This window comes from Chanos chanos, chromosome 9 (assembly GCF_902362185.1).
Source record: "Chanos chanos chromosome 9, fChaCha1.1, whole genome shotgun sequence".
Classification (NCBI taxonomy): Eukaryota; Metazoa; Chordata; class Actinopteri; order Gonorynchiformes; family Chanidae; genus Chanos; species Chanos chanos.
The window spans coordinates 19,201,311-19,228,134 of record NC_044503.1 but is presented as its reverse complement, the minus strand read 5'-3'; the positions used below and the strand labels follow the sequence as shown (position 1 = coordinate 19,228,134).

The window sequence follows — 26,824 nt, the reverse complement described above, 5'->3', positions numbered from 1 at the left end:
CCTGCTGAGTAACAACTACATTGACACATTGGTACAGAAGGGAGGCATACCGGGGGTCCCTGGGTGCCTCCAACACACGGGTGTGGTGACCCAGCTCATCAGGGAGGCAAGCGAGGGCAGAGGGGACCTGGCTGTACAGTGGTTAGGTCTCACCAACACCTATGGCTCAATACCCCACAAGCTGGTGGAGGTTCCACTGGAGAGACACCACGTACCCCAGAAGGTAAAAGACCTCATCCTGGACTATTGCAGCAAGTTCAGCTTGAGGGTCTGACAACGACATCAGTGCCAGGCGCCAGGTGGATCTTCCAGGGGTTAGAGAGGCTCACAACGTGGGTGTACATGAGTTTCAAACCCGCAAAGTCCCGGTCTTTGGTCCTGAAGAGAGGGAAGATCACCGACAAGTTCTGCTGGGAAAACAAAAAACAAAAACTTGTGCCCCCTCAATATGGGGGTAATTTGAAATCTACGTTAAATGACCTTTCAGAAATGTATTGATATTGAGGCCTGAATCGACAGTATGGACGATTATTTACAGAGATGCTGGAAAATAGTAACAGGGACGGCTCAACCCAATGACTTAGATTTGACTGTAATAAGAGCTTGTAAAAGTCACGCAATGAAACAAGCGAGTGAAATATGCAAATGTAAATATGGGTGAAAGGATGATAAATACCAGTTAGGCATGTATATGTTCAGCATGTTAATAAGTTAATTTTTTATAGAGGATGTTAGGGACATACTTTATTACATTTGTGTAATTTTAGGAAGTAAAAAAACAAGCACTCTTGTGACAGAATATGTTCTGAAGCTACAAAGTAGATTAGGCACACTGAATCTCTTTGAATTTAAAGATAAGACAGATAATTTCCTAAATGAATCTCCATCGACCATAAGTCACTGTTTTCTAAATGTTTTGACAGTATTAAAAGACAAGCAGAGGTGGATATATCAAAGACTGAGAAATGTCATAACAATGCATACTTCACACCACTAATTTTAGATAAGCTTTTTGCAAATTTTTTGCCCATTGATTTGGTTGAATATTTTAAGGTCCTCTTATTAACATATAAAATTTTACATAGGCTTGCACCTTCCTGCCTGTCTGACTTAATTACATCCTATAACCCCCCTCACACCCTGCGCTCTCAAGATTCTGGACTATTAGTCATTCCAAGAGTTTAAAAAGAAGTCTGCTGGCAACCGAGCCTTTTCCTACCACTCTCCCTTCCTCTGGAATGGTTTACCTACAGAAGTCAGGGAGGCAAACTCTCTCCATACGTTTAAAACAAGACCTATCTGTTTTCTCAAACTTATGGATAATGTAATTTTGAGCTGACTTTGTTATAGACATGTAAAGCCCTTTGACACTATAAATAGTGATAATAAATAAACTTTATTACATATATTATTATTATGTTTATTATTTTTTAAAAATACTAAAGTGTAATATTTGATTAATGAAAAAACGTGGATCGACGAATGTGTCAGTAGATTTGAGACATTATACAAAGCCCATGAAAGAGAATGCTGTAAGAGAGTTAGAGAATCAGAGGAGAGCTGGAATAAAAAACAGAAAATTCTTCTCGACTTAAAATAATCATTTCAAGTCTCACCATCACCTGAAGCTAAAATATGCCTTTTAAATGAGCAACAGAATAAAGATGAAAATGTGTCCATGCAAGTAAAAGGCAAGATAAATGAAAAAAGCCTATGCGTTTCACTGTTAACAGATTTGAAAACCGCATGAATAACTGATGGTTTAATGCAATTACGCAGACAATATTAAACACTGACATATTAAAAACAGACTAAATCCAAAAAGTGAAATTCCCCAAAGCAAAAATGCACCACAAGACTACATAAATTTACTTCACAAATATGTACAACATGAAGGATGCACAGTGGGTATGTCAGCAATTCATATAATAATATATGATATATGTACAGATAGGTGTATATTAATATGACTACTTGAGGTATTGCCTTTCAAGACAAATAATATAAAGGAGGTAGTTTTAGGAAGTTATGCAAATGGCACCCATATTGAGAATGGTGGGTCCAAATATAGTACCCCCAGGTTACTACAAGGGTGATTCAGGCCTCAATATATATACATTTTCAGAAAGGTCATTGAATGTAGATTTGAAATTACGCCCATACTGAAGGGGCCCAAGTTTTTGTTTTCCCAGCCACACAATTTGAAGTCTGTGAGTAGACGATTACTGTTGGCCTACTGTATGTTAGAGGCCTGGTACATAATTGACCCTGGTTACTACAAAGGTGATTCAGGCCTCAATATCTATACATTTTCTGAAAGGTCATTTAATGTAGATTTCAAATTACCCCCGTATTGTACTAATTTAATTCTTTTAATTTTACGTTTTAATCGAAAATACATGTATTGAACAGATGGAAAGTGTTCTTTATTTGAAGAGTAGTTCTGTGAGCCAGTTTTTGTGAATTTTGTGCCCCAAATCAGCAGCTTTGAAATGACTTTTATTTTTAAATTAATGCTAAATTTAGCCGCAAATGCTAATTTCCGGTTTTCTCTGTTATTGGCGCTAGTTTCACATTGCAAAAATAAACGCGTACAGTGAGGCAATTTATCCGATTAAGTGACCATGCCTGTTGGTAAGAATTTCAGGAGAAGAAAAGCAGAGTCTTCTGACGAGGAAGAAGACGAAGAAACAACAGCCGAAGTCAGGTGGGGAGCCATTTAGCTGATGTAGAAATGTTGTCATGTAGTTGTTGGTTAGTTAGCTACAAACATAACCACCTAGCAATCAGAGGTGGTATTTTGCACTAAACTGCGTTTGACGATTCAACAATTGTTTTATCCCCCAGATCCAAACTGGACGAGGCAAAGGAACTTCAAAATTTACGGAAGAGACAAAGTGGAGTGAGGTGTGTGACATGTACGTTTTTTGCCATCCGAAAAAAAACCCAAACGCTGTATTTGGTCTGTAGCAAATTCTGGACGTTCTATTGTGTGTTTACCCTTTTCCTTTTTCATTGGAGGCTGTTTCGAAATCAGATATTTATATTTATTTACATCGTGTGTACACCGACACCGACTTCTAAATGTGTGTTAAAGTGACACCACTGCAGTAGAATCGACGAACTGACAGACCCTCCCAAAATCACTTAGCAAGTCACTCTTCACTCCTTTGTAATTTCATGTGACGGTTTGGTTATTTGACAGATACTGTTTCGAACTAAGCATGTTGCCACCCTTCGCTTGCACACCTCTGATACATCTTCGGCAGATGAAGCATTGTGCAGCCGTTTTCTGCGCAGACAGAGCTAGATATCAGATCTGGCTCCGTGTTTATCAAGACATTTAGGACTACTAGAATTTGCATTCGCTAGGTTTTTTTAAATCCTGTATTCCCGTTTTTATCTAATAATAATAATAATACTTTATTTGTATAGCACTTTTCATACAAAGAATGTAGCTCAAAGTGATTTTACATATCAGTAGAAAGAAAATAAAAATAATTATGATAATAATAAAAAGTAATAAAATAAATAAAATGGTAGAAAATAGACCACACAATAAAAAAGCAAGGATAAACCACATAATTCAAGGGACATAAAACAGGAGAGATTGGCATAATTAATAAATAAAACAGTTTAGAGTAAAATAATTAAAAGAATAGATTAAATGAAATTAAAAAAAAAGAATTTCAAAAATGAGGAATGGATAAAATGAATAAAAACCATTAAAACAAAACCAAAAAAAAATATTCTGCGCTTTTTCATTCTTCCCTTACGCAATAAGCACACACTGTTTACTTTTGAGAAACCTGTGTTGTTACGTAACACGTGTCCAAACGCTACACCCTGGGGATGACATGCGCAGGTAAAGTGCTGTGTTGGTATTTTACAGCCAAAGTGTAAATGACACCAGTATCCTTTGCAGCATTATGTGTGGATTCACAAACTGTCGAGAGCTTACACGCGAGGGATGCATATTTGTGTCCACATATTCCTGGATCTAGCGCTGTTTTTGTAATGTAAGTGGTTGGTCATGTGTTGTTACTAGTTGTTTGTCAGGTTTACGTAGATAATATGTTTTCCGTTTTTTTCTGTTTTTTCCCCCTCACTAGCATTGCAGCATTACTGGTGGGAGAGAAGCTCCCTTTGGAGGCTGAGATTGAGGTACATCATTTTGTAGCACTGTCCTGTGTGTGACACTGCATGGTGTGTCAGTGTCCTGCATACTGTAAAGATGATCATTTACCTTTCATGCTTTAGGACGACCCTTTTAAACTAAAGACTGGAGGTGTGGTCGACATGAAGAAGGTGAAAGACAGAAACAGACAAAGGTCAGTCAACAGTGCTCTTGTCTTGCAGTCCTGAATTTGGATGTGGGTATTTTGTGAAGAGAAGATGTGTGACTGTTCTGTGGTCTTGTGTGTTCTCCTGCTCTTCCAAGGCCTGAGGATGATAACGACCTGAACCTCGGCACCTCCTTCTCCGCTGAGACAAACAGACGAGATGAGGACGCAGACATGTATGTAAAAAACACAGTGGCACATGCCTTTACACACAAAATTCAAGTTTCAAGTGTATTTAGAGCCCAATTTCACTGTTTACAGTCTCAAAGGGCTGTACATGCCACAACAATCAAAATCAAAACAGGACGGGACAGCACCCCCTGACTTAATCCTCATGGCGGGAAAGAAAAAACTCCCCAAAAACCCAAAAGGGAAATGGGAAAATCTTGAGAAGGACCACAGAGAGAGGAGACCCCTTCTTGGCCAGGCAGGTGTGCAATAGGTGCTGACCCAGCAGGCAATTACAATTTCAAGTAAATTCAGAGCCTAAACAAAGAGGATGGCGATGCTGACAGGGGGATGAAAGAAGATAACACCAGGATGGATCGGTCCAGAGGGCAGGAGGAGTCAGGATCACTGGTATCTCAGGAGTAGCACGTGTGGCTCGACAGAGAGAGAGAGAGAGAGATTGTTTGAAGTTCATTTCCACATAATGGTTAAGGGAAAATGTACATTGTGTGCCGAGTGCAGGCAGGGACCCCAGCAAGACTGGCTTGTCTAAACAGATAAGTTTACAGCCTTGACTTAAACATAGAGACTGTGTCTGAGTCTCGAACATTAATTGGGAGGCTGTTCCATAACTGTGGGGCTTTGTAAGAGAAGGCTCTGCCCCCTGCTGTAGCAGTCACAACTTGAGGTACAAACAAATGGCCTGCATCTTTTGATCTAAGTAGGCATGGTGGATCATAAAAGGCCAGGAGTTCGCTCAGGTACTGTGGCACAAGACCATTTAGTGCTCTATATGTTAAAAGTAAGATTTTATAATCAATGCGAGATTTGACCGGGAGCCAGCGCAGTGTGGATAAGATAGGTGTGATGTGGTCATATCTTTTGGTACTGGCAAGAACTCTGGCTGCTTCATTCTGAACTAACTGCAGCTTATTTATACACCTATTAGAACATCCAGACAGCAAGGCATTACAATAGTCTAACCTAGAGGTAATGAAAGCATGAACTAGTTTTTCAGCATCGTGAAATGACAATGCATTTCTTATCCTGTTAATATTTCTAAGATGAAAGAGGGTTATCCTGGTAATGTTATCTACATGAGCTTCAAATGAAAGACTGGAGTCAATAATTATACCAAGGTCTTTTACTGCCGCACATGATGAAAAAGAAAGGCCATCCAGAGTTACTATGTGATCAGAAAGCTTACTCCTAGCTGCACGTGATCCTAGTACAAGTACTTCTGTCTTTTCAGAGTTAGGTGAGAGGAAGTTAGTAAGCATCCAGTGCCTAATATCCTTTACACATTCCTCAATTTTGTTAAGCTGGTGTCTCTCGCCTGGCTTCGCTGAGACATACAACGGTATGTCATCAGCATAGCAGTGGAAGCTAATACCGTATTTACGAATAATATTACCTAGAGGTAGCATATATAAAGAAAAAAGCAGTGGGCCTAAAACAGAACCTTGCGGAACTCCAAACTTTACCTCAGTATGTATAGAGAAGTCACCATTTACATCGACAAACTGATAATGATCAGTCAAGTAGGACCTAAGCCATAAGAGGGCCGTTCCCTTAACTCCAACAACATTTTCTAGTCTATCAAGGAGAATAGTATGATCGATGGTGTCAAAGGCTGCACTAAGGTCAAGCAACTCAAGCAAGGACACACAACCCTGATCAGAGGCCAGTAATAGGTCATTTGCAACTTTAACCAGTGCTGTCTCTGTGCTATGATGAGACCTAAATCCTGACTGATACATTTCATGAATGTTATTCCTGTGTAGGTATGAGCATAACTGCTGTGCTACAGCCTTTTCTAGGACCTTGGAGATAAAAGGGAGGTTAGATATTGGCCTATAGTTGGACAACGAACAGGGGTCGATGTCAGGTTTTTTAATTAGGGGTTTGATAACTGCTAGTTTAAAGGATTTAGGTACATAGCCAGTGCTAAGGGAGGAATTGATTATTTTTAGAGGAGGTTCGATGACTACTGGTAGTACCTGTTTGGGGAAACGAGTAGGTAAAGGATCTAATTCACAAGTTGGTGATTTTGATGAAAAAAATTAGTGAGGTTAATTTGGTCGCTTGAAGGGGAGCAAAACATTCTAATCGTTTTACGTTCTAATTTTTGCGTGGTAAGTTTTAAGGTGCGTGTGTGCTCATTATACCAGGGAGCTAGTTTTTTCTCTCTAATTATTTTCCTTTTAAGTGGGGCCACATTATCTAATGTGTTGCGGAACGCTGACTCTAAGGATTCAGTTGCCTGATCAAGTTCTGTGGGGTATGACAGTGATCCAATCAAAGTTGATAATTCTGGGAGATTATTGATAAAGTTCTGCGTAGTAGTTGACATAAACGTATGTTTATGTCAACTACTACGCAGAACTTTATCAATAATCTCCCAGAATTATCAACTTTATTACGATAGCGTGGGGAGGTACATATATTATTACTAAGAAACATTTTGAATGAGATAAGATAATGATCTAAGATAGCTTCAGATTGTGGAAATGTAACTATACTTCCTACATTTAATCTGAGTGTTAGTATAAGATCGAGGGTGTGACCACCATTATGAGTGGGCCTTATGACCGTCTGATTAATCCCTACTGAATCTAGAATGGACACGAACGCTGTTCTCAGAGGATCTTCTGGGTTATCAAAATGAATGTTAAAGTCTCCGACAATTAGAGCTTTGTCTAAAGAAATAACGAGGTTTGAGATGAAATCTGCAAATTCCCCGAGGAATTCAGAGAACGGCCCGGGGGGTCTATAAATAATAATTAGTGTGATAGACTGGGTAGACTTATTTTTTGTGGCTACATACGTTGTGTAAAGAACTTCAAACGCATTGAATTTATGTAAAGGTTTTTGTAGGTTTTTTGCTTGTCTGCTCCCTGGCCTTGGCTCTGGATTGTCACAGATTAACTGTTCTGAGACTATGCGCTATGTTACAAGAAATGAGAGCAGCACCTTCCGGAGTGGGATGGCCACCGTCCTGCCCTAAAAGGCCAGCCTTGCCCTCAAAACTATTCCAACTGTCTGTAAAGCCCATATTATTGTCAGACATCCAGCAGTTCAGCGACCATAACCTGCTGTAAACTACATCGCCTCACCGGATTGGGATGGAGCCAGAGCATATTACTGCATTGGACATCGCCTTTGCTAATTTACACACCTCTACGATATTACTTTTAGTAATCTCTGATTGACGAAGGCGTATATCGTTAGCTCCTACATGGAAAAACTGTCCTTGAAAACCTATGCTTACTTAACACCTTAAGATTACTTGCCATGTCCGGCGCCCTGGCTCCCGGTATACAGCTAACTAAGGCTGCTGGTGCCCATAAAGGTCTAGCTAATTTCACCTGCCGTAAAATGGAATCTCCTATAACCAGAGCTCTTTCAGGTTTCTCAGCGGGTGTTTCACTGAGGAGGGCAAACCTGTTTGACACATGAAGCGGGGAGGGGTGTTGCTCCCATTGGCTAGCCTTAGCGTTAGCTTATGCTACCGAGTCGTCACCCATTCGCCCAGCTGTGAGGGCTCTAGTGGCGGAGTTGGGGAGTTGCTAACTATGCCTTTCTAGCATCTGGATGCACATCTCTAATGCTACAATCTTCGGGAGCTGACTAATGTACATTTAGAACAAACAGAGCTGTTACTACTGACGGAGGAAGAATGGCTAAACATCCTGCACTCGACACACTGAACAAGCTGAGTATTTGCCATAGTGAGTGTTTGACGTATCTTAGTCGGAGATTTGATTGGTATTAAATTAGGCGTTGGTATTTAAATTAGGCAGTTCACTCGTAGAGCAGTAGCAGAGTGGCACAGTGGCACACACACGCTCATTGATATGTTCAGAATAGCTCCTGAAATCTGAGTTAATGTATGATTTTCCAGACACTGTTCACACACTCCCCTCCTTAAGCTGCTCTAATCTCCTCTTTACTGTTTTTCAGTCATCTCTCTCTCTCTGTCTATACTGTCCTTCTATCTTCATTTCACTTCTCCATTTTGCTCCTCTCCTTAGGATGAAGTACATAGAGACAGAGCTGAGGAAGAAGAAGGGCTTAGTGGAGGCAGAGGAACAGAAAGTGAAGGTGAAGAATGCAGAAGACCTGTTATATGAGCTGCCTGAAAACATCCGTGTCAACTCTGCCAAGAAGACTGAGGAGATGCTGTCCAATCAGATGCTGAGTGGAATCCCAGAGGTTGACTTGGGCATTGAGTGAGTGCTTTAACAAAGCCTTCAGAAATAATTCAACATTACATGTTTCTCAGAAATCCAGAAACCAGGGCTCCTGATTGGTGCACTTGGTTGAAGCACTTTTTTTTATAGTCCAGAGGAACTCTGAAATTTACTGCCACACTTTACTTACTGGTCAGTCATTTACTGCCACACTTTACTTACTGGTCAGGAATCCACAGAGACACATGCCCCAAGAACAGGGTGTTTTCATTGGAGTTTTACTGCTGTGTCACATGCCCTGCTTTTCAAATGTCTGAACATTTAAACAAGGGCTGGGGAGCTTCTCTCAACATTTCCCAATGCCAGTACAGTGTTTTGTTATAACAAAAACTTAGCCATGACTATGTTTAAAGACATTAACCCTTTGCTAAGCCCCTCCCTAGAACAGCCACTATCCAATCCTATGTTAGCAACCGTGACTAGGCACAGGAGACCTGTCAAGCTTTCAGAACAAGGGAAAATGCCGAAACGGTGTGTATATGGAACCTGCAAATCCGACAACAGATATCCTCAAAGTTTACAGGGGGGTGTCGTATTTTTCGCTTTTCCAAAGCCAAAAACGCTAGAGGAGAGATGTCAACAGTGACAACATTTAGTATCTAAACTGTCTCTGTGGTGATTAACGACTGCCACGGCTAGCATGACATCAAACGGCTGGGACAACGAATATTGTAACCTTACAACTCGCCAAATTGCTAAATACGTCTGTATGTACAGGCTTGACAATGATAATTATTCACAATGTTTCAGGTTGACAACGACTCTCAGCTCACTTGTATCACGAAAGCCCTCTAACAGTTGAATAGCTAATTTGGCTAACTTGACGTTAGCTACTCAGGTATTAACAGTGACCACAAGGCTTGTAGATTTTAGTGATGTATGCAGTGTTACTTAAAAAGTTGACTCTGACTAGTAAACATCCTTAACTCGCTTGGTTAGTTTTATAGATCTTGTTTTATTTTGCATTTATGCATATACTTCGATCAATAGCTCATCCGAGGCCAAACCAGCATTTCCCTTGATTTTAATGTCCTCTTCATTCACAATACTCAGCCGACAAATTATATTATGAATGTAGCTCTCAAATGCATATTGTAGTCCTTTCTAGCGACTTCTCTCTAAAATTTCTGAACTATGATCCCAGAAATTTGATATTATTTCCTTTGGAACATCTCTCACTGATATCGTTGAAAATGCTATAGATTGACATGCTGGGTGTGAAAGCTTGACAGGCGTAGCAACAGTTACCAAGGGGGCAGGACTTAGCGAAGGGTCAGTTGTAGAATCCTGAAAAAAATAGCACTATTAGGACATTTTGGTATACAGTGTTATAGTAAAGCATGCTCTCCATTATTCTCTTTCCAGTGCAAAGATTAAGAACATCATTAGCACAGAGGAGGCCAAAGCGAAACTGCTTGCTGAGCAGAGGAATAAAAAGAAAGACAGTGGAACCTCTTTTGTTCCCACAAACATTGCTGTCAACTATGTGCAGCATAACCGCTGTGAGTAACACACCATTGCACTGACTGAAACACTCCATACGCATGTCACTATTACACCACGCTCAATGTACTACACACACATACCACTATTACACTACGCTCAATGTACTCCACACACCAACACCACTATTACACTACGCTCAATGTACTCCACACACCAACACCACTATTACACTACGCTCAATGTACTCCACACACCAACACCACTATTACACTACGCTCAATGTACTCCACACACCAACACCACTATTACACTACGCTCAATGTACTCCACACACCAACACCACTATTACACTACGCTCAATGTACTCCACACCAACACCACTATTACACTACGCTCAATGTACTCCACACACCAACACCACTGTTACACTACGCTCAAGGTACTTCACACACCAATACCAATATGGTCCATGCATGGGCAGAGTCATTCGGCAATGTGCTTTCTGTCCAAATTTGGTGAGATAACAAATGGGAATACTCAGTGTTCTGTTCACTTAATACTGGATGTGTTCTCTTTCATGTGATGTGTGAACAGTGTTCTGTTCACTTAATACTGGATGTGTTCTCTTTCATGTGATGTGTGAACAGTGTTCTGTTCACTTTATACTGGACGTGTTCTCTTTCATGTGATGTGTGAACGGTGTTCTGTTCACTTAACACTGGATTTTGTCTGTTTCCTGTAATGTGTGAACTGCGTTATGTAATTTTCTTTCTCAGTCTACCATGAGGACATGAATGCCCCCCAGAGACGACACAGAGAAGAGTCTAAGGTCAGGCCGCTTCGTGTAGGAGACACGGAGAAACCAGGTCCAGAGGGTATGAGCACACCACACTAGCACAGACCTTATATCTCATTAGCACACTGTCCAACACAACATCACTGAACTAACACTACCAACACACATCCACCAACTCCACACCATCACCACCAACACACATTCACACCATCACCACCAACACACGTCCACACCATCGCCACCATCACCACCAACACATTCCACACCAACACATATTCACACCAACACCATCAACACACATCTACGCCAACACCACCAACACACATCCACACCATCCACACCAACACACGTCTGCACCAACACCACACCAACACACATCCACACCATCACCACCAACACACATCCGCACCAACACCACCAACACACATCTGTACCAACACACATCCACACCATCACCACCAACACACATTCGCACCAACATCACACCAACACACGTCCGCATCAGCACACGTCTGCACCAACACCACACCAACACACTTCCATACTAACACCACGCCAACACACATCCATGCCAACACACCTCCACAACAGCACCACCAACACGCGTCCACACCAATACTTGGAGAATTTCCTTTTCATTAGGGTCTTTCTCTTTTTAAATGATGGCTCTCTTTTCTACATCTGTTTCCTCCTCTCAGTGTCACCGCCCAACTATCGCAAGAGACCAAACAACGAGAAGGCGACAGATGACTACCACTATGAGAAGTTTAAGAAAATGAACAGACGATACTGAGGATGCACTGATCCACAGGATCAAATACAACACACTTCTTTCCTCCTCTGCCCTGTCTATCAAACCAGTCTCCCCCTGTTTTTTGGTAAATGTTCTTGTTATTGTTTCCTTAGTGTCCATGTCCATGTTTTTATTTTTATTTTTTCTATTTTGAGAGTCTTTTGTCAGCCCAGCCATCCTGGGTTTTTACAGAAGGAAATACAGGGAAATAAAATTGGATTATGGGATCCCTGGGATTAAATGTATATCTGTCTTCATTTCATCCTGTTTTCACTGTTATGTGGCCTTCCTCAGGGCAGTGTTATTATAGTTTTGAAATTTTCATTAGTTTTTATTTGTATTTAGTCTTTCAGTTTGGTTTGGTTTTTTGTATGTAGTCTTTCAGTTTAGTTTTATGAGTGCATAAGTAGTTTTAGTTTTAGTTTTTAATTAGTTTTTGTGTTTTAGCTTTTCAGGTAGTATGAGGAAAGCCTTGATTTATAGAGGCTGAAAAAGGAATAAAGAAAACAAAAGGAAATGAAAACGGAAACAAAGCTGATTTTACCTGCAATTCTATTTTGTTTTAGTTCGTGTTGCATTGTTAGTTTTTATATAGTTTTCATGTTTTTGAAAACGGTCATTTTTATTTTTATTTCAGTTAATGGAATTGTTTTTTCACTGCTGGTTTTAGTTGTAATCGTTGTTTTCCTTAACTATAATGACCCTGCTCAGGGATAAGACTTCATCAGACATAATGTTTTAGCATGTGGTTAATTAATTTCTCCCACTACCACTGTATTCAACATTACTCCACATATCATCTTTTCACATCATTCACATCTTGCTGAAGGCACTGAACCTTTTTCAGATCAGTCCCTGTCTATGGTCTGGTCTTTAGATGCAGTCTAAAATGTCCCCGTCTATGGTCTGGTCTGTAGATGCAGTCTACAATGTCCCTGTCTATGGTCTGGTCTGTAGATGCAGTCTACAATGTCCCTGTCTATGGTCTGGTCTTTAGATGCAGTCTGAAATGTCTCTGTCTATGGTCTGGTCTTTAGATGCAGTCTACAATGTCCCTGTCTATGGTCTGGTCTTTAGATGCAGTCTGAAATGTCCCTGTCTATGGTTTGGTCTTTAGATGCAGTCTAAAATGTCCCCGTCTATGGTCTGGTCTTTAGATGCAGTCTACAGTGCCCCTGTCTGTGGTCTGGTCTTTAGATGCAGTCTACAATGTCTAGATCGCCATCTGTGACCACGCACTTCTCACCTCTGAAATGTTCTGCCTGTGTCCCACTTGCTGTTCTCTTGTTTGAGGGAGAACCCTGCGGTTTTTATAATCGTAAAACATTTTTCCACAAAGTGATGTACTATTTATGACAGGGTGGTTTGTTTGAGTTCAATGCTGCTGATTAATATTTTAGAAATACATCATTTTATTATGACACTTTTGAGTTTTACTGTTTTAGAACAGACTCATCGTCTTTCAGTTTTGGCAGTGACATATCTCAGATACAGAGCAGAACGTGGGGATGGTGACAGTGTTCACAAGTTTATTACAGAATGAGATGATTTTGGTAACACCATAGTGCCCATACCTGGGTGGAAATAAATAACTAAAGACAGCGCTGACAAGAAAGTCATTATCCTAATAATTTACTATAAGCTTATGATGGACTTTGAGAAATACTTGTGACCAGAGTGGAGTTCCTTTACCATGGTAACTGACCATAGTACAGAAACCGCACTTCCCATGCTACATAAAAAATACACCCATCACTGAAAACAGACAGCACGCAGAGAAAAAAAGACATGACAACACAAGGATCAGTCCAGCATGAATGAAAACACAGAAATACCTACTGTATATTAATGCCATTCCCCATGGACCCAGTGAAGTGGACTACAGGTCTGTCTGGGCCCAGTTTAAAGGACTATAGGTCAGTTTTGACCCCGTAGACAGGACTACGGGTCTGTCTGGGAACACTTTAAAGGACTACAGGTCTATCTGGATCCAGTAAACAGGACTACAGGTCTGTCTGAGCCCAGTTTAAAGGACTACAGCGCTGTCTGGGACCAGCAGGGAAGGGGACGCTTGGCAGATGTTAAAGTGAGCCGTGTGATATAAAATCGAGTTCAGAGTTTGTGAAATGCGGTTTGTCTGAGGGACCATCCCCTCTGTGAGTTCGATGTGTGTCCTCATTGCTGATCATTAGTGTTGCTTGCATGGTTGCCGTGGTGATGAGCATTCGTTTCCGGGGCAACAGGGCTGTCATAATCCTCCACACCAGGTAGTGCTGGGTCAGAGGTTGCACAGGGTGACCACCAACTGTCCCGGCGGCGAAATGCTTCGCAAAGCGGCAGCTCAACAGCATCCCACTGTCCACAGCTAAAAATGCATATTACACACACACAAACACGCACACATGCATAGGTTCAACACCATCCCACATGCACCAGCAGAAAATACATATTACACAGATACACACTCACGCACTCAGGCCAAAGCAGAAACAGTGGAAAGAAAGCAGAAGCCCTCCAGCATTGTCCCAAACTGTCCAAACACATCCACATTAAACTATATGCACTATCCCACTTCAGCCCAAAGCTGAACTAGCCCATATTTGCAGCTTGTGAAAGTAAATGAGGCTAATGTGAATGAAGCCTGTGTGTACTGCAGTGTGTGTTAAATCTGCCTTGTTGATGTTGCCTGGTTACGCCACACGACTGAATTCTGACAGACAGACGGGGCACTTAAAGCAATGCAGAGGGTTAAAGCAGCAAAGAGCACAAATGGTACATGGGCAGTAAGACGGAGGAGGAAAAAGCATTCCAGTTTCTGAGAGGTTTTTAAAAAAAAGGACACTAAAAAGTGAGCTTTATCCTCTCTGCTTTATTGTCAGGGTTAAAATGACCTGCGGTCATGTAAAGAAAAGCTCGGCAATTTTACATGTTCCATGCTCCTAAGTCTGTAACTCATCGTTCTTACTGCTTAACTCCAAATCTAAACAACTACAGATGCAACAAACTGGTTTCTACGTATGATGACATACATCACTGTGAAGTGACCATCAATTTACACAAATTTCACAGAACTTCAAATTATTACACCACATTACATGTATGTCTTAAATAATCTTTACTAATGATTGGATATAAAACACAAAATTCTCTTTTAAAAACAGCAAATGGCATTTGATTTGTTTTCAGACATATGGTGTTATAAATTATTTTCGGTCCTCTACAACTAATGAGCCTAAGATTCTCCTTCCATCCCTTCCAATACAGTCTGCCAGTACTGCACAATCAGTGACTGTCGTGATCTCAGAAACACTTTGTGGATATACGACTGCATGACAACATTCATTTCTTCAAAACTCCAGCACAAAGCAGGGATACACAACACAGTGTATAACTGGATTTTACAAGTGTTACAATTTCTTAAAGGTGTTTCATACATTCTTCTACAGATCAATAGAAAAGACAATACAACAGATTTGTCATAGGCAGTGATGTCTTTATGTGACTGAAAGGGGAACTTTATTTAACCTCTATAGAAGTCTCTTCACCTTATTATCATTGTCACAGGCATCTGATGAATTGTGTGAAAATAGAAAAAAAGGCACCTCAGAATTTTAGCTGTAAAATCAGTAACAATCAGGAACTTTATTTTTTGTACCAAGAGGGTGTGCCAAAGTCTTTGTAGGTAATGAAGTTGAGGGACATGTCTGTGGATGCTGCATTCTGTCACTGATTCTCCATGGCATAGGTAATGTGAAGATAACATAGAAACTAGTATAGTAAGATACCAAATAGTAAAAATAAACAAACACATTCAGAGAGATACTGAACCTGTTTGTAAGAGCACTGAACATGTGAAAGGCACTGTGGTGTGTGAATGGAGGGAGGGGTAAGGATCACTCACTGTGGTGTGTGAATGGAGAGAGGGTTCATACAGGTATCTACAAGGCTCTCACTCAACCCACAGCTATACTAACTGTTCTTAAGGCACTGTGTGTGTGTTGGCATAAGTGGGCAGTTGATAGCTGAACGTGCACCAGGTGATGGTCTAACTGTGGCTGAAGAGTAAAAAATCGACAGCCCTGGACCAGTTATACTGACTGGAGAATAAAAAAAACAACAGTCCAAGACCAGTTATGTTGACTGGAGAATAATAAAACAACAGCCCTGGACCAGTTATACTGACTGGAGAATAAAAAAAACAACAGTCCAAGACCAGTTATGTTGACTGGAGAATAATAAAACAACAGCCCTGGACCAGTTATACCGATTGAAGAATAATAAAACGACAGCCCTGGACCAGTAATACGGAGGAGTCTGTTATTTGTACCTGGAGGAGTAATACTCTTCTTCCAGTTCATACAGGTCAATGGCGATCTCGTCTCTCAGGGAGATGAGCTTTTTGTCGCATTCCTCCTGGAGTGAGCGCAGCTGCTGGTTCCGCTGGCTGATGGCCTCGTTGACTGACGGGAAATCATTAAGGATGAGGAACTGCTTCAAGTCTGACACCAGTTTCATCAACGATTCTCCAGCTCGCACCTTCAAACACATTCACACAAAGAAATACAAAACAAAGCGGAAAAAAAAACACCACCACAGTGTGGAGACACAAAGTCACAGACTGGGCATCAGCAAATGATCACAAATAACTACGCTACACTGATTATCATTGTAAAACCTCTGAACCAAGAAACATTTTACACATGTGAGTTATACTACACATGATTACCACTGTTGAAAAAAAAACTTACTATGTTGCTGTTTACCACTGTTTAAAAAAAAAAGGAAAAAGAAAAAAAAAACTCTTACTATATTTGCTGCTCGAACATGCATCTCATAATGGTCCTGCTCGGCCTGCGTTGCCCTGGAAACCTGGGTCTCGTCATCCACCTGAAAACATGTGGAACTAACATAATACACCAACAACTCTCACCTACAGTACCAACATTTTCCTTTTTTTTTCAAAATATGAACACATCTCCCCACGTCAAACTCACAAACCTTGGCAGTTTTGATGATCTCTGTGAAGTTGTCAAGTATGGATCGAATATCGTCCTTAAGTCTCTTGTTGTAGTTCTGCAGAAGAGTCTCTTTACTTTGTGGGAGAACCCTCTGCGTCGCCATTTCACGTATCCGTTTTCTGACAGCGTTCACCACACCTATTCCAAAAAGAAACGGCTGCTTTTAACACAAACAGTCTAAAAGTAACACTGTTTGTGGCACACCGAAGGGTATGCACTGCGCTAAGGCAAATACATAAGATTAGTGGAAGTTGTGAACTGACAACACTTCGTCAACGTAAACAGGATTTTTGGGGTTGTTATGTTAGTCGTCATTCCCGGAGTGACAAAATGGGTCTAAAACACTGAGTGATTAACAGATCTTTCATTTAACTAAAAGTCGCAGTTAATTCAACGGAAAAATACACATAGCATTACTCACATACAACATCACATTAATATATATTCGAACACTCCGCCGTCTTTTGTTCCGTATTTCATACTATATCCGTCGATTACACATGACGTCATTACGAAATGTCGCGGTACTTAAATTACCCACAATCCTTTCCTCTTCCTTTCTGTCTGATCCATCATGGTGAGTGTATTTCGTATTGAGACGTAGCTCTGTAAATCTTCAAACATCTCTTTTAAAGAATGTTTCGATTTAACGAAACCGTGGCATATGTGAAGAAAACAACTTGTATGTGCAGTTAATGTGAATATTTGCTAGATTCATTTGATAGATTTGATAATAAAAGTTTTCGACTAGGTGTTAGCAGAAATGCCTGAAACTGCTAATAGAAAAACAGGTTTGTGTTAGCTCATACAAATACCTGTACTTTTTCTGACCGCTACACAGCATTTTACGGGCAGTGGTAGCATGTCAGGAAGGCATTTTTGTAGAGTTATATACTTATGTACCCGAAATCCTGATTGTGTCACCAACCGGTTAAATTGGCGTCTGCATGTACCGTCACATCAGCTAACCTAGCTACGAACCGTTCTAATACTGTGATCAGTGGCTACATCGTGTATACGCGGCTTTTGCAATGATGTTCTGAATTTCTTCACCTGAACCAATGGTGTGGATTTAAAATACGAGCTTTTTAACCCTGAGCATCAGCCGTATATACCCAGTGTATTTCAGTGCGCGGATGCCGTCTGTGTGCTAAGTTCTGTGTTGTTTGTTAGCCTAAAGGAAAGAAGGCGAAGGGGAAGAAGGTTGCACCCGCACCTTCAGTGGCCAAGAAACATGAGGTCAAGAAAGTGGTGAACCCACTGTTTGAGAAAAGGCCCAAGAACTTTGGCATTGGTGAGTTTTATTGCTTAACACGTGTAACGGATTCTTGTCAATAACACATGGCTGGAATGAAATGCAAACTGGTGCAGATGATGTAAAGAATATTTGCTATCTTAACCACAAATGTAGACAACCAACCACCAAGATCGCTGATGCACTAGTTCATAGTTTGTTGGGAGACGTATTTTGTCGAGAGCTGTGTGTTGTGGCCTGTGGTCACTTTGAGGTCGTGACTCTTCTCTGTCATGTCAGTTAAGTTACTGTGAGCAACGTAAATCACTTTTCATACTTCTCCAGGTCAGGACATCCAACCCAAACGAGATCTGACCCGTTTTGTGAAATGGCCGCGTTACGTCCGGCTGCAACGCCAGCGTGCCATCCTTTACAAACGTCTGAAGGTTCCACCAGCAATCAACCAGTTTACCCAGGCGCTGGATCGGCAAACCGGTAAGACGCCACATGCCTTCATCAGAGAGTGATGGTAATTTATGGATGTGACACCTACCAGTCGTTAGAGATTGTGCCTGCTCCTGGATTTCGTACATGCCTCTCTGACTGTAGTGGAGGATTACTGAATGTATGAAAATAACTGATTTTTTTTTGCTGTTTCAGCCACTCAGCTATTTAAGCTGGCCCATAAATACCGGCCCGAGACCAAGCAGGAGAAAAAGCAGCGGCTGCTGGCTCGTGCTGAACAGAAGGCCGCTGGGAAGGGAGACGTGCCCACTAAGAGGCCCCCTGTTCTCCGCGCAGGTGTGCCAACATGGCATTAACAGTCAGAACCCTGGCAACACAAAAGAGAGATTTGTGTTTTAGTCCTTTTATCTCAGTAAATAGATTACTGTACAAGGCAAGCTGAAGGTTGTCAGACAATCAGGCAGATTATTAAGGACATGGTCTCTTTGGAAAATTATATGTAAGCTTAAACAGAAATGTGACCCACCAAAATCACAATGTTAGCGAAATCAGTGGGCACAGCCTATTTAGCAGTTGCTTAAACTAGTGTTTCTCAATCCTGCTCTTGGAGGAACCCTGTTCTACATGTTTTCCACCTTTCCCTGCTCTACCTACTTGGCTGAACTCATCAGTGGCACTTTTGATTGGCTGAGCACACCTAATTTAATCAAGAGCATTTTAATCACATTAATCAGGTGTGTTCAGAGCAAGGATAGAGGATATGCAGAGCAGGGGTCCCAGGAGCAGGATTGAGAAACACTGGCTTAAATAGTGAGTTTCTTTGGTTTTGTTTGCCCTGGTTAGGTCTGGTGATAAACTGTTGGCTGATTTTGTACGGCTCAACCACACTGGCCTCTGTATTTAAATGATCTCTGAGAAAATCTGGTGATGAGACTAACCAATAATTGGACCCTCACACCACGAGCGTTCATACACACAATCATCCCTGAATTATTTGTTTATATACATTTGTGAGGAGTCATTGAATTCACAGATGCAGAGTTGTGTGTTTAAGTGCGTGTCTTTGTGCAGGTGTGAACACTGTGACAACACTCGTGGAGAGTAAGAAGGCTCAACTGGTTGTCATTGCTCATGATGTGGACCCCATTGAGGTGAGTGTGCAGTCTACAGTGACATCAAAGCAAAGATGGAAAGAATAGATCACTGTGTTTGTGTCTCATGTTGTCCCATGGAAAGCTTTAACATAATGAATGGGTATGTTATATTTTAGTGCAGAGCATGTTTTGTTTTCTCCATCTGCACACGCGGTGGCCATAGACCTGATGGCACACGTGGTGGCTATAGCCCTGACTGACAGCAGTCAAGAGAGCAGCTCTTTTGCAGATGGATTTAATTGTATTTGGCGTTGACATGAACAATGAAACGATGAATGCACTGATGTTTGAAGATTTACTGTGTCTCCTGGTGAAATAGCCTGTTGTTTGGAGTTGGTTTAATCTAAAGAACAGTATCTACCTCTATAGTTGGTGGTGTTTTTGCCAGCCCTGTGCCGAAAGATGGGTGTTCCCTACTGCATTGTAAAGGGCAAGGCCAGACTGGGCAGGCTGGTGCACAGAAAGACCTGCACGAGCGTCGCGTTCACCCAGACCAACCCGTGAGTTCACCATGTCTAACATGCAAATCACAATCACTCAGAATACTGTACTGTTAATAATTCATTATTTAGTCATCAGTGCACCTTGGTGATGATGTGTGAATTTCTTCAGCTGAACAAACTGTGTGGTTCTAAATGAGCTTTTTAACCCTGAACCAGAGGTGTGCATGCATAGCAAAGGAAGTGTAATCAGACTTTCACCTGTACACAGATACAACTGAGTTTTTGTTTTCCACAGTGAGGACAAGGCTGCTCTGGCCAAGCTGGTGGAAGCCATCAAGACAAACTACAACGACAGATACGAGGAGGTAACCACTGTCTGCTGCACATGGCCCTCACTTTTTTGCTCTATAGACAAGGTTGAGTCGTTTAAGGAGTTGTTAATTGATATTTCTCTTTCTGCCATCTACTGCACACAACTGTCACTGTTTCTGTTAATAACCAGCACTTGTTAGTGGTCTTAACTGTAACCACTGCTTCATCTCATCAGCGATGGTACTACATCTTAGTGCCACAGCTTGTGCTGTTACAATAGCAACGAGTACCACTGTGCCTGCGTAAAAAGCACACACCATGCTGTTTCAGTAGCATGCATTCTTGTGTTATTTTAAAGGTGAATGGACAGTGGAGGAGCCATTTCCTCTATAGACAGGCATATTTGAGTAGTTGAGTTGTGAACTTGTGATTTTTCTCTTTCAGATTCGTCGTCATTGGGGTGGAAACATTATGGGCCCCAAATCCACAGCTCGCATCGCCAAACTGGAGAAGGCTAAGGCCAAGGAGCTTGCCACCAAACTGGGTTAAGCTCTCAGTCCACTTGTTTAATAGAAAAATAATAAAGAAAAATCCCCTGAAACGGCTGGTGCTCTGTGTGTGTGTGTGTGTGTGGCCCTGTAGCAGGTGCTTTCATGTTTTATACGTAAGAGGAATGGTAGCATTCAGTGAGTCAGTAATCTCCCTGCATTGAGTTTATTCCTTCAGGATTGCTTCTGCATGTAGTGCTGGGTAGTCTGGAAAATGGCATTTTTCAGTCTTTCATATTTTGATATTTCATTTGTGCTTGTAAGATTCCAGTTCTTTGTCTTGCCTTTTAAGTTAAGTGATTATTGGCCATTGTATGGCAGAATTTTAATAAGTGCACATCAGATGCTGGGCTTACACACATCGGAATAAGTTTGGTAATGGATGATAAAGGTCGGACAGTCCTTTCTGATAAGTTTTTCACTGTCAGTATACTTTTTAGCACTGTGTTGCAGTTCATTAAACAGTTAGTGCCTGTGTATGCTGGACGTGAGGAGTGTCTCATTCAGCAGACGACTGAAGGAGATGGTACTCATGACCAATATGAATTACTGTCAAACCGACTTAATGACTACTTGCCCTCCGTTCCAGATCCGTCTTTTTCTTTCTGTGGAAGAACCAAACTGACAACAGTAGAAAACCTAAGCCTCTCCTCACATGAAATTAAGATAATGGTCATGTTCTCTTAAAGAACAAATTGTTGTTTTCACATATGATTTCAGCTTGATCAGTCACTAATTAATATTCAAGACTTGTTAACAATCAAGAGTTCTTGGGTTGTTTTCAGTTTCTATAACAGAAACGATTTTCTATGGCACCTTGGTCTATCCCAGCAGGATCTTCAAGACGAAACACTCATTCCTCATCACCTATCCTGGCTGCTCCAGTCAGTAGACTGTTGAATTACCTTTCAAAGACAATGATGAACTAGAAATATTTCAATGTGATAATTCTGTCAGTATCTTGTGTGACAGCTCACTGAGATGGTTAATATCTGGAATATGGAAGTATATGGTAATAATATGAAAACGAGTAATATGGAAATATAATGTCTGCTAGAAAAAGGGGAGGTATTTAAAACATCAGTTTATGTGACAGGCTAACAAGAACTGGACTTTTTAATTCAATGTTTTGTACACTGCCTGGCCAAAAAAAGTCGCTGTTTGAATTTGGAGCCTCTGGAGGCAGTGTTATGATCTGGGTTTTCTTTGGTTGGTCAGGTCTAGGCTCAGCAACGTAATGTGGCAATAAAGTGAAGTCAGCTGAGTACCTGAATGTTCTGAATGACCAGGTTATCCCATCAGTGGACTTTTTCCTTTCCTGATGGCACGGGCATATTCCAGGATGACAATGTCAAGGTTCATAGGGCTAAAATTGTGAGAGAGTGGTTCAAGGAGCATGAGGAATCATTTTCACACATGAATTGGCCACTGCAGAGTCTTGACCAGCTTCCCAGTAGATTTTGTGGAGGTACGATTCATATGCACTTGGTTGCCATGGTTTCTAATGAGCTATTGTTAAATGTTTTGGATTGCCAAATGTGATAATCGCGTGTGTGTGTGATCATGGTGGACTGTAGACAGCCACGCTATATGTCACCTTTACCCCACACCTTCACTTTTCCAGCTGAAAATCCAGTAGCTAGTCTATTGGGATGAACTGGTCTCTAATGGTCTGTACTGGTTTCAACTATTTCCAGTTGGGTTTTCAGATTCTAATGGTTTGCCCAGTTAAGAATACCAGTAGAAACCATTTAGACCAATAGAGCTCTGGGCAGTGGTTGCTTCACAAGATCCGCCCAGTTGAAACCAATAGGATGTAGGCTAACTGGTGTTGTCTGCTATTTATTTCAGCTGGAAACAATTGGTTTCAACAGACCCAATACCTTGGCACTTGGTGAGAAAGTGTTGTAAATTGAGAATGCACTCAAAAATAATGAAATATAATGAAATGAATTGTTTGATTACTCAATTAACAAAGTGCACTAAAGAGAATACATTGTTTTTTTGAAAATGTCATTTGTGAAACGTTTTAAGCGTTAGTGTTTCTTTTAAAAATGAGTGTTTTTAAATTGAATATGAATTCATCTTCAATTTAAAAACACAAATTTTTAAAGTTGTATATTGCTTAAAGAAAGTTTTCTGCCTTCCTATTGTCAATTTTTATTAATTATATTTTGCCGGCTATAAGCTGACCAAAGAAGTGCACACACTGTTTATTTGGACATGATCACTATTTACTGAAACAATTATATTATATCAAAGCAAGCATTTTGATTACACGATCAACTTGTCCTCCGTCATGACTGAAGACCGGGGAGGGGGCGTGGCTTCTAGCCCCACTTGAGTAATCTGATTGGTGTAATGAAAAATCCTTGCAGTAACGTCGCGCTAAAGCAAGCAATCAAAACCAAGCAATCAATCGAATTTCGCTTCGCATTCGATTAAAACGCAACGTTACAGCTACAGTCTACAGTTAACCTTAGTTGGCAGTAAAAAAAAAGTTTGTTCTGGTCAGGTACTTGGAAAATAATTATCGGGCTGTTGTTCCCAATTCTCTTATAAAATGTTTCGATTTCGACAAAACTACCAAGTACTGGGTGTTTGGATGATGGAGCCTATTACCAAGGCCAAGTTTTGCTACTCTCTGGTAAGCAAGCTACTCTAATTGGTAGCATTCAGTGTTTAACTTATCTTTGACTTACTTTAGCTTTTACATATGACAAAAACAAGTACTCACTTCGTGGGCTTGTATGCTAGTGGAGTTATATTGATAGGTAAAGATAGATGGTAACGTTACCGAATCAGTTCCCTGTGTGTCCCCTTTGTATCTCCCACTGATGAGACTGTATTCAATGTAGCACACGATTGCTACCGTTCATTTTTTGGTTACCTTAACGTTAGGCTGGCCAGACAACAGCTGTTTGTAGATACGGCTTTATATTGTGTATGCCTGCTGCTGTTAATGCGTTTAGTGAGTACATAGTTACGTGTACCCCGATCTAAGTTGAGGCAAAGGCCTGAGTTCTTTCTAACGGCGGATCTCTTCTAAATCTTATAGAGGATAAGTTTAATGATTGACTGACTGAATTAAATAAATTACACTAAGGGTTAAAGAATATGTGTGTTATTCACTAAACCAGCACTAAAGATTTCCTTATCTAGATATATTAAAAGAAGTAATTTATGAATATAATTGGTTGTTTGTTCATATGAATAAATACTGTATTTGAAATAGTAAGGGAAGTTGAATATTGGATGTAAAATGAGGAAATAAATAAATAAATAAAAAATAACAAGCACAAATAGATTTTTAAGGAATGGTGGAAGTCGGTACTGTACAATTTGTAGTTTTCATAGCAACAGGTGTCCCGTGCTGTGTAAAGTTGACGTTAAACAAAGTAACCACTACAATCACTAAAAACCCATAATAGTATTAAACTAGGATACCAGGATCAATAACCACACAACCGGTTAAAACTATTTAAATAAATTCAATCAGCAAAACTGATTGTAAATTTAAATAAAACCATAACAATACAACACTGTATGATATCAATATTCATTCCAGTATACTACTCTTTTAAAACAAACACGAATTGAACAAAAGTCCGACGGATGTGGGCCCACACACACACTCACACTCGCATACAATACCCCACGGATGAAGTAGTCAGCCCTGTTGTTGCAGGCCTGTGTCTGTGATTTTTCAGCGAAGGAACAGCAGTGAGTGCAACAACAAATCATTGCGATGTTCGTTCTGGTGGAGCAGCCAATCTTGATGATTTTGTGGTTATGCAGCTAACCCGCTGGGTATGAGTGAAGCAAGGCTCAAGGAACAAATACATAAGTGCAACGGTTATTTGTCTAATTTTATGAATTCGTCGGGTGTTACTAAGGATCCGTCGGTGTAAATTTGTAGAGCTGGCCTGCAAGGTTAGCAAAGTTATTGCAGCATTGCAGCACTTATTTACATCGTTTTATGCTTAAAAACTTGATAAAACATACGGCACCAGTGAAACATTTGGACATGCATTGTAGTTAACGTTAGCTGCTAGTTATTGTTCTCTAAAGAAACAAACCACGGCTGTCAACGAAAATGATCTTATTTGTCTGTAATTAGTGCTGAGTGATACCGCTGAAATTTATCATGATAAAATGTTTCATTTCAGTCGATATGGATAATTATTGATCATTTTACTGACCTATTTTTAATGAGTACCAGGAGAAAAAAAGGTAGAATTTAACCACTTTATTTTGTACGACGGACTATTAGGGTCACATTAAGGGAAAAAATTCTGAGATTCCGAGAATAAGGTCGTAATATTACGAGAATAATGTCGTAATTTAATTAGAATAAAGTCATATTTCAACAAAAAGTCGTACCGAGGAAAAAAAAATCATAATATTAAGAGAAGAAAATCGTAACAAAAGAAGCAATTTCCTCCAAGTCCGTGTGGTTCTTTCTTCGGAATAGACAGTTTCTTGCACAATGTTAGCAAAGTCCTGATGATTATGATAATGTGGTGCTGATGTGCCAAAAGATTAAGTATTTCATTATTTGTGAAACTTAAAGTATGCTCAGGATGCTCTATGTTCCTCATTTTAACGCAAGCGGCAGGTTGCTCCTCTGACATTGCCACTCTAAAATAACACGTAGCCTAAAATTACTTTACTTACGTTGTTCTCGTAATATTATGACCTTTTTTCTAAAATTACGACTTTATCTCGTATTATCAATACTTTTTCCTGTAATATTTCGACATTATTCTCGAAATCTCAGAATTTAACTACCTTACTTTTATCAACAATTTCCAGACCTTCTGCACTCATATTCCTCCTCCACGTTGTCGTGTCACATTTCGATGGTGCATCTGAACAATACACCTGTTAAATGGCTGTTTGCGTGTCACTCGTAGCAAGCTCCATTATCAACGGACATGATTGTCATGCGAGGGAGCTGTCCGGGGACTATTTTGTGTGTGTATCTGTATGCGCAGTGATTAAGGGGTAGGCTATATGTAGTGTTGTGCAAGATATGGGCGGTTAGTTCCGATCTGTCAAGGTGATTGATGAGTTGTGTCAATAAAACGTCTGAAGTATTGAATAACGCCATCCCAGTTTTGTTCATCAAGTGGCAACTTGAACAATGATAGGCTGTTTATGTGCCAGGGAGGGAATATGATTTGGGTTTGTTCATGCGACCTAACTTTGTGTATTTGTTATGTGCTTTCCTGGCGGTTTGCTTAATAAATGCAAGTGAAACTATCGAACATTCTATCGAACAGTTTTCTTATTGCTATTGATGAAGTGTCTATCGCTGTACATATTGCTATCGTTTATCCCCCAGACCTATATACAGTTTATTCAATTTGATTAAAAAGTTATCAGCCAATCATTTCTTTTATACTTTTTGGTTGTAGGTTTTAGGGTTTTAGGGCAGCCAACTTGGAAAAAAAAAGAAATGTGAATTGAACTTTCCATGTTATCAGTACATTTAAGGAAACACTATTCAGTTTTGACATTTGACAATAAATGTAAGGGAACAGTACGGGAATACTGTACACTCCTTGTGCCTTGTGATGCCAAGTTTTTTTTTTTTCTCTCTCTCTTTTTTTTTTTGATGGGTAAGCACACAGTACTAACAAACCCCCCCCCCCCCCAAAAAAAAATCTCACTCCAAGCTGAATTCAAAAGTTGGCAGCCCTGTAATTATTATATAATTATAATTTGATATAATTGTATTTATTTATTTTTATTTATGGTATAAATTATTTATTTCCCCTCTGGGGTACATACGGATTTTATATAATGCAGTTGAAGAGAACTCGCCAAGACAGTGTCTGGAGAACAA

The 26,824-nt window shown here is 40.3% G+C and overlaps 3 protein-coding genes and 3 non-coding genes across 6 annotated transcripts; 5 read left to right on the top strand and 1 right to left on the bottom strand.

Moving 5' to 3' along the window:
• The first annotated feature begins 2,555 nt into the window (after window positions 1–2,555).
• c9h9orf78 (chromosome 9 C9orf78 homolog) lies at window positions 2,556–12,047 on the top strand. Its single transcript, XM_030784884.1, has 9 exons — window positions 2,556–2,707; window positions 2,848–2,907; window positions 4,113–4,164; window positions 4,261–4,331; window positions 4,442–4,519; window positions 8,546–8,743; window positions 10,130–10,266; window positions 10,987–11,085; window positions 11,705–12,047. The coding sequence occupies exons 1-9, from the start codon at window positions 2,625–2,627 to the stop codon at window positions 11,797–11,799; spliced, it is 873 nt and encodes a 290-aa protein (XP_030640744.1). The 5' UTR covers window positions 2,556–2,624; the 3' UTR covers window positions 11,800–12,047.
• A 2,611-nt stretch (window positions 12,048–14,658) lies between these two features.
• med22 (mediator complex subunit 22) lies at window positions 14,659–17,312 on the bottom strand. The gene is made up of 4 exons (XM_030784883.1): window positions 17,239–17,312; window positions 16,798–16,955; window positions 16,606–16,686; window positions 14,659–16,335 (listed from the first exon to the last, which is right to left on the bottom strand). The coding sequence occupies exons 2-4, from the start codon at window positions 16,918–16,920 to the stop codon at window positions 16,117–16,119; spliced, it is 423 nt and encodes a 140-aa protein (XP_030640743.1). The 5' UTR covers window positions 16,921–16,955; window positions 17,239–17,312; the 3' UTR covers window positions 14,659–16,116.
• A 57-nt stretch (window positions 17,313–17,369) lies between these two features.
• On the top strand, window positions 17,370–21,026 carry rpl7a (ribosomal protein L7a). Its single transcript, XM_030784882.1, has 8 exons — window positions 17,370–17,394; window positions 17,991–18,111; window positions 18,397–18,546; window positions 18,712–18,852; window positions 19,588–19,667; window positions 20,040–20,170; window positions 20,409–20,478; window positions 20,870–21,026. Exons 1-8 carry the CDS (start codon window positions 17,392–17,394, stop codon window positions 20,972–20,974), a joined length of 801 nt encoding a protein of 266 aa, XP_030640742.1. The 5' UTR covers window positions 17,370–17,391; the 3' UTR covers window positions 20,975–21,026.
• LOC115821907 (small nucleolar RNA SNORD36) lies at window positions 17,844–17,920 on the top strand. Its single transcript, XR_004025596.1, has one exon. It is a non-coding gene; the product is annotated as a small nucleolar RNA SNORD36 (small nucleolar RNA).
• Window positions 18,184–18,256, top strand: LOC115821911 (small nucleolar RNA SNORD24). Its single transcript, XR_004025600.1, has one exon. It is a non-coding gene; the product is annotated as a small nucleolar RNA SNORD24 (small nucleolar RNA).
• LOC115821908 (small nucleolar RNA SNORD36) lies at window positions 20,257–20,329 on the top strand. The gene has a single exon (XR_004025597.1). It is a non-coding gene; the product is annotated as a small nucleolar RNA SNORD36 (small nucleolar RNA).
• Window positions 21,027–26,824: the final 5,798 nt, after the last annotated feature.